At 49.8% G+C, this 8,023-nt stretch overlaps 1 protein-coding gene across 1 annotated transcript in view; it reads right to left on the bottom strand.

Annotated features, from left to right (window-relative positions):
- Positions 1–3: 3 nt before the first annotated feature.
- Positions 4–8,023, bottom strand: part of ENTREP1 (endosomal transmembrane epsin interactor 1) — a gene marked incomplete at its 3' end in the record, with an annotated part of 85,569 nt that continues 77,549 nt past the window's right edge. The window contains 6 exon segments of the mRNA XM_056106921.1: positions 4–198; positions 201–261; positions 264–277; positions 1,062–1,214; positions 3,598–3,676; positions 3,845–3,974. Coding sequence (XP_055962896.1) covers positions 4–198; positions 201–261; positions 264–277; positions 1,062–1,214; positions 3,598–3,676; positions 3,845–3,974 — 632 coding nt within the window.

Below are 8,023 nucleotides of genomic sequence, written 5' to 3'. Positions count from 1 at the left end.
GCGCTACTGATGGCCTCCTCATGTGCTCTTCGTCGGACTTCAGAACAGATTTGATATTTTCGACCAGTTCGTGGATGTCGGGGGCCATAGTGCAGGATGACTGCTCCAGAAAGCGGGCCACCAGCAGCTTGGTGTCCATGTAAGATTTGTAGTCGATTAAAGACCGAGGCCGGCATCTCGAAGCTCGGGCTCGCAGGCTCTGCGCAGGGTCACCGCGGCCAGGTCCAGTCGACCCTCTGTCTGAGTGGCCGCCTCACAGCCTGAGCAACGGGGGCGGCTGTGGACAGAGATGAGCAACATGGACCCATAGGCCAAGCACCTGACCTGAACCAGTGTGACCAGAAGCTCACCGTGGGGGGCAGCCGACAGATGAGAAGAATGTGAGTATGTTGTAGGAGAGAGAGGGGGCGGGGAGGAGGGGGAGGGGAAGGGAGGGATGGAGGGATGGAGGGAGGGGGAGGGAGGGAGGAAGGAAGGAAGGAAGGAAGGAAGGAAGGAAGGAAGGAAGGAAGGAATGCCTAATGTCTGAACCCCATCCAATATGGTGTGGTAATTATGGAAAATGGGTAGAGAGTATCTTATGATGTGTCACACAGCCTTGAAAAGCAGCCACGTGGTCCAGGAATATGTCCACTCATATGTGAGGCTTGGCCTGAGCATGTGGGAAAGCGGCCTGAAGCGTGGTGGCAGTTGGGTAGTGGAAGTTGTGCCTGCTGGGGCTGGGTCCCTTGGGCGGGGAAGGATCTCACCCGCCACCCCTCTGAGGGGGCCTCATTTTATGCTCTCTTCCGGGAGAAGCAGCACATGAGTTTTGATGGTTTTAAAAAGAGAAAAAAATAGAAAAGAAAAACCTATCTGCCTTAATAGATGTGGCAAGTGCCTATGGCATGCATGCAATTTTCCCCGCTTTCCATCGTATGTTCATCATATTTCCCCAAGACTAGTCAACCCTCACAATCCATGGTTCTTGCACTGCAGTGCCCGGGCAGGTCCAGTTGCCTGCCTCCCTCCAACACCTTCCTAGGAGCCCAGTGCTCCCCAGGGCCAGGCCAGGACATCACCTCTCTCCGAGGAATGATGCAGCAGGGGGTCACTCTTCGATCGCATCCTCAGGGGGTGGAATGCTCTCCCGATTCTCCCTGGATGTGGCTGATTGGCACTGGGAGTGGCAAGGACTGAATTTTCTTCTCCTGCAACTTGAGGACTTTCCCCACCTGTGTTTTGAGAAAAGGAGAAATGAAATGATTTCACCACCTTCCAAAGTGAGGCAGGAGACACCTGTGAGCTGCAGCTGGATGGAGCAGGGATGACACCATTCACAGCATTTGCTCAGGATGCCGGCCGGGGCACGGGGTGTGTCTCAGACTGTGGGAAACACTTCTTTCTCCAATCTGCCCCTCCACATCTACAGCAGACACACCTGGATCCCAGACTCATGACCAAATGATAGTTGGGTTTGGTTTTTTGTTTGTTTGTTTTGTTTGTTTTCTGCACCTAAAGGTGCAGACAAACTGCTCCAGGTTCATGCTGCATCCCTGGAGCTCCCTGGTCATCTGGCACTTTCTGACATTTCAGGAGGATATGGGCAAGGTTAAAAAAAAAGGGAGGGGGACTGGAGTGATAGCACAGCGGGTAGGGCATTTGCCTTACACGCGGTCGACCCGGGTTCGATTCCCAGCATCCCATATGGTCCCCTGAGAACCGCCAGGAGTGATTCCTGAGTGCAGAGCCAGGAGTGACCCCTGAGCATCACCAGGTGTGACCCAAAAAGAAAAAAAAAGATTCTACACAGGATGAGTAGCAGCTGCAGATCCAAATTCAGACATACAGGCATCCACATCCATTAAATAAAAGGATGAGGAAAAGCATTCTGGTGTAGTACTGGAATGGGATGGTGGTGCCTACTTGGTGAATAAATTCATATCACTTGTGAGTCTGAGCTCTGGTCTGGGAATTTTAATTTTTGTCTTGGGGCCACACCCGTAGTGCACAGAGCCTACTCTTCACTCTGTGCTCAAGGATCCTGGTGAGTTCAGGAGACTATAAGGGGTACTGGAGGGTGGAATCTGGGTCAGCTGAGTGCAGGGCAAGTGTCCTACCCTCTGTACTATTGTTCCAGTCCCAGGGAATTTTTTTTTTAATAAATGGAAGAACTGGGCTGGAGAGATAGTACAGGGACTTAAGGCATTGGATACAACCAACTCTGATCTGGTTCCTGGAACCCCCAGGAGTGATCATTGAGCACAGAGCCAGGAGTAACCCCTGGTATATACACTGGGTGTGACTAAACCATCCCTACCCCCCAAAAGGAAAAAAAAAAACAAACTGCAAACATAATTCTAATTATACTGGAATTCTACTTAAGATAGAAGGCTAAACCGAACAAAATCCCACTCTGAATCAGGCGCCACTGAAAAATGACCTCCATCTGTAATAGCTAAAAGTTGATGCATTATTTAATCACCATTAGCAGTTCTGTCCTAGTGGACAATTCTCGGGGCCACTTGAAACCTCTCCAAAGAGAGAGAGCTTAAGAATGTTCCCTTAAATGATAAGGATAAATGTAAACTGATTCTCGTATTTATTTATTGGGTACTGGGGGGTGGGGGGTGGACCACACTCTGCTGTACTCAGGCTACTCCTGGTGGTCCTAAGGACTGAGAGTGCAGAATCTTAATCTAGACAACCAGAGAGGTTAAGGTGTTGGGAACTGAAATAAGGTAAACCGCATGCAGGCAAATGCCTTCACCCTGTACCATGTCTCTGACTGCCCATGCCCGAACTCTGGTATTTGATGTAGGACTGAAAAAAAATCAGAATTTGCTACCGGTTGAAGAACATGACCTTTGGGCTGGAGGGATAACACAGCCGGTAGGGCGGTTGCCTTGCACGTGGCCGACCCGGGTTCAATTCCCAGCATCCTATATGGTCCCCCGAGCACTGCCAGGAGTAATTCCTGGGTGTGGAGTCAGAAGTAACCCCTGAGCATCACCTGGTGTGGCCCAAGAAAGAAAAAATAAGAGCACGACCTTAGCTCTAGGTTATAAGTAACAGGACATTCTTTCTTCCAGCAAAACATCCTATAATAAATGAAACGCTCCCCACTTAACCTTTAACCCTTCAAAAGAGCCCATCTCATTAAACATTTTGTTGTTGATGTTGTTTGCTGGCCACACCCTGCAGTGTTCAGGGCTTATTTATGCCTCTATACTCAGGGATCACTCCTGATGGGCTTGGGGGGGGGGGGGGGACATATGGGGTGCTAGGGATGGAACCCAGGTCAGCTGCATGCAAGGCAAGTGCCCGGCCTACTGTACTATCGCTCCAGTCCAAGCCTATCCTATTTTACCAGGAGAAATAAAATAACAAGAATACCAAATCACACTTAGCCATCCGCTATCACAGGTCCCAGGGGAATTCCCTGTGTGTACACGCACAAGTTCCCCCGTGGAAGCCCCACGAGGACGTCAGCACCTAGAAAGACTACGTCGTCTGCACTGTTTGCTCTAAAGAATATCCATGCTCCCATTAAGTATCCGAGTCACGGCTTCTCCCATACTTCTCTGTCCCAAGGAATCCCGAGTCAGGGTTGATCACCTTGAGCGGCGGACGTGCAGGTCATCTCCAACGGGCGTGCGGCGGCTTCTGCTCCTTCTGGCCTTTGGCACGGGGATCCCTGAGCCCAGGAAACAAGAGGGCTATTGGGTGACAATCAATGCAACCCTCATCAGGACTCCAGCACACGTCTTCGAAAGTTCCTGGCACGGTCTCCCCATCCTGCCAGCACAGGATGCCTCTTTCCTCCCTGCCCCCAGAGGAAGAAGGAGGAACCCCAAGGCCATACCTGCTCCTGGTCCACCTGGCTCACCACGGCTTCGTAAGGTGGGGGCGGGTCCAGGGGACAGAACACTTCCACTCCTTTGATGCGTGCACCATAGATGTGTGGCAGCGGAATGATATCGGGACCAACCATCCTAGAAAAAGCATGTTGGCCTGAGGAAGTCCATTCTACAGACTGGACATCTACCTGGGGGCTCCTCCATTGCCTTCAAGGGTCAGTGAGCTATGAGTTTTGAGAAAAACTAGAGACCCCTGCTGGCTACGGTTTCTAACTGGGAGAGTGAGAATAACCCAACTGGAGCGCCAAGGAGAGGGAGGTCTCTTAGACAAGTGACAACATATTAAATGCAAATCAGCTTTCCTTTTCAATGCAAGAGTCAAAACACAAAGATATAGAGGTTGCCAAGGGTCAGAGAAAGGAGTGGTGTGTGTGTGTGTGTGTGTGTGTGTGTGTGTGTGTGTGTGGTGAGGGGGTGGGAGGTTCTGCCTCTTGCTTGCTGGGACTGGGCTCCTTTAGGGGGTGATGAAATTTCTTTAGAACTAGATGCAGAAGAGGGTAATGGCACAATAGTGCTCCCAGGTGACTGCAGGGTAAACTGAAAGGGTTAATTCCATCTCATGTGCCTTTCACCTCAACTAAAGAAAAAATAAGGAGGGACACAGGTAGACTGGATTATTTCTTCTATTATCACATGATGAAAGTTTCTTTCCTGAGTTTCCTGAATGTCTGATTCAGAGACCGAAGAGATAGTCTCTCTTCGGAGAGGAGAGGCACTTGCCTTGCCCATAGCTGTGGTGACTACCATCCTGATTTAGACCCTGACTCCAATCCCCGGTACCATTGACTTACCTCCCATGGGTCACTCCTGAGCACAGAGCCGGGAATAAGCCCATAAGCACCACCAAGTAAGGCCCAAACTTACCCCACCCCACCCAACCCACTCAAAGAAAAATAATCTCCTAATTTTTTTTAGTTTCTTTTTTGGGGGGTCCCACCTGGCTATGCTCAGGAGTTACTCCTGGCTCATGAACTCAGGAATTATTTCTGGCAGTGCTCAGAGGGCCATATGGGATGCTGGGAATCGAACCCGGGTCGGCCGCGTGCAAGACAAACGCCCTGCCCAGTGTGCTGTCACTCCAGCCCCCATTGGGGGGAAAATGTTTTAAGCAGAAAGTTCTAGAAGTTTTCAGAGAAAACACAACACACACACACATACACACACACACATACACACACATTCTCTAGACAAAGAACTAAACTTTAAAATAGTTGTTAACAACACAAGAAAGTCCTAAAAAAGAAAAACCTATCTTCAAGCCATGGATGACAGGATAATGGAGGAAAAAAACAAAAGCAATATTGGCCAAAGTTCAGCAATGATGCTGAAATGCCAAAATGGACAAAAAGCAAAGGAGACTGATAAGGAGACAGACTCTGGGCGGTGTGTGCAGGGCCAGCTCTCCTGCCGCGGGTGTTTGTTCTGGTGGACACAATGTCAACCCCAGCGCCGTCAGCCTGTGCCCTCCCACAGAGTCCCCCCTCTCAGGGTTTGTTCTCTGACTGGGCAGTTGTTTCCATTTTACTCTTTGTACACATGTACAGAAATACTGTCCGCAGAGGAGCAACGAGAAAGATGCAGTGTCCTTTCTTCCTAATAATGAATGTTCCGCAGAGCTGGGACTTAGAGAAATGAGCCGTCTGAGTGAGACAATAGAAAACTCGACCCTCTTTTCCCTGAGACCTTGGTTCCAAGGGAAAGCAAGACCCTCGACCCTCTGGCCCTGGAAGGAAAAGGGGACTCAGAACAGCCCAATATGAACGCATCTGAAGAGTGTGTCAGCATGAAGGACTCGTGCGTGTGTGTGTGTGTGTACATGTATATGCATGTGTGTATGTGTGTGCCTGTGTGTACATACATTTGTACATGTGTGTGTATGATGTAACCAAGAAAGAGATGATCTTAGGTCAGGGGAAGAGCTCCAAGGGTTGGAGCCTATGCTTTGCATGCAGAGGTCCTCAGTTCAATCCCCAGCACTCCATGATGCCCCGAGCATCACCAGGCATAGCCTGGGAGACCCTTAAGCACCGCTAGCTGTGGCCCTGGTGGTTCCCAGCATGGCTGAAACCCTGCTCAGAACCTTCTGAGCGAGTGTTGAAGGAGCCTCCCCACACCTAAACACTATATGGGATGCCCACACCCCACCCCCACCATAACCAATGCCAGCCACGCGTCTCAGTGGCAGGTGTCCGACACACACACTGAGGCTGTGTATCCAAGCCCCCCACCTCCACCATCTCCAGCCCGAGCACTGTAGGCAATGATCAGAGGCTGGGCTTACGCTGTGACAGTCTCAAGAAGGAAGAGGGTTTTGCCAAACTTTCTGATGAGTTTTAAATTTGCTGTATGTGTCAGCTGACAATATGATAGCATTGTAGGGGTGCAGCTTAACATTTCTGGATGTGTACAGGACTCATCACCCCTACCACCAAAAGATGCCCCATCCCCTTCCCTCCTAAACACACACACACACACACACACACACACACTGACACACATACCCCCTTTCCTTTTGGAATGACCATAGCTTTCACTGAGCCCGGGAGTTCACTTTGCTCTCTTTTTTTGGCCAGTTCATTTGAAGTCGCATGCTGATGGCAGACGTTGTGAGCGTCTCATCTTATTAAGCACCTTCTCGTTCCTTCTCTTCTATTAGGAGGTAAGAATCTGGGCAAGGAAATGAACCTAGTACCTCTTGTTAGGATTTTTTTTTCCGGATCCCTTCTGGCCTCAAACCTCAAGATAATACAAAACTACCCAGGAGATTTTCACCCCCAGCTGGCCCAGACCCTGCCTGGAGCAAACCCTATGCTGACTGACTGTGCTAAGCCCGAGTGGGTACTGTCTTGCCAGAGCTCCCAGGAGACTGCAAGGCACTCCCAGGGCTGAGCAAGACTGCAAAAAGAAATGGACCCTGGCAGGGAACCAACACCCTGAGACATCTGGGAGAGAGAATCATATATATATATATTTTTTTTTTTTTGCTTTTTGGGGTCACACCCGGCGATGCACAGGGGTTACTCCTAGCTCTGTGCTCAGGAATTATCCCTGGCGGTGCTCAGGGGATCATATGGGATGCTGGAAATCGAACCCGGGTCAACCGCATGCAAGGCAAACGCCCTATCCGCTGTGCTATTGATCCAGCCCGGGAATCATATTTTTATTAAAAATTAATGTCTTGGACTGGAGATGGAGCTTGCAGGTAGAGCCCTTAACTCATATCTATGAGACCCTGGATTTAATCCCTGGTGTCCCGTAATAACTAATTAATGAAAGAATGTCTGAGGCTGGAGTGATAGCACAGAGGATAAGGTACTTGCCTTGCATACAGCTGACCTGGGTTCGATCCCCAGCATTCCATAAGGTCTCCAGAGCCCACCAGGAGTGATCCCTGAGAGCAGTGCCAGAAGTAAGCCCTGAGTAACAGCCAGATGTGTCTCAAGTTTTTTTTTTCTTAATAAAGATTGGAGGAATTTTTTAATGTAATTGACATTTTTTTTCACTATATCACTGTATCACTGTCATCCCATTGTTCATCGATTTACTCAAGCAGGCACCAGTAATGTCTCTATTCCTCACAGCCCTGAGATTTTAGCAGCCTCTCCTTATTCGTCTATCCCAATGATGAGAGTCTCTTTCAGAGTCAAGGGAATGAGACCTGTTATCCTTACTGTTTTTGGCATATCGATAACACCATGGGGAGTTTGCCAGGCTCTGCCAGTAACCTGGATAATCTGCTACCGGGATACTCTCGGTAGCTTGCCAGACTCTCCAAGAAGGACCTTTCATGGGGGGGGGGGGGGTTGGGAGCCACTTAATGCTACCTTACCCCACCTTCCAGAAATCTACCTTCCTTGGAGGTAGGGACTCCCAAGTAGTGATCCAGAGACCTGAGGGCCCCACTGGCTACTCTTTATTTATTATTATTTTGGCTTTTGGCTTTTTGGGTCAGACCCAGTGATGCACAGGGGTTACTCCTGGCTCTGCGCTCAGGAATTACTCCTACCATTGCTTAGGGGAACCATATGGGATGCTGGGGATCGAACCCGGGGTGGCTGTTGTACAAGGCAAATGCCCTACCTGCTGTACTATTGCTCCAGCCCCCACCGGCAACTCTTGACCAA

Source organism: Sorex fumeus, unplaced genomic scaffold, assembly GCF_029834395.1.
Source record: "Sorex fumeus unplaced genomic scaffold, SorFum_2.1 ptg000149l, whole genome shotgun sequence".
Classification (NCBI taxonomy): domain Eukaryota; kingdom Metazoa; phylum Chordata; class Mammalia; order Eulipotyphla; family Soricidae; genus Sorex; species Sorex fumeus.
The sequence above is the reverse complement of the archived record's forward strand: the minus strand, read 5'-3'. Positions and strand labels throughout refer to the sequence as shown.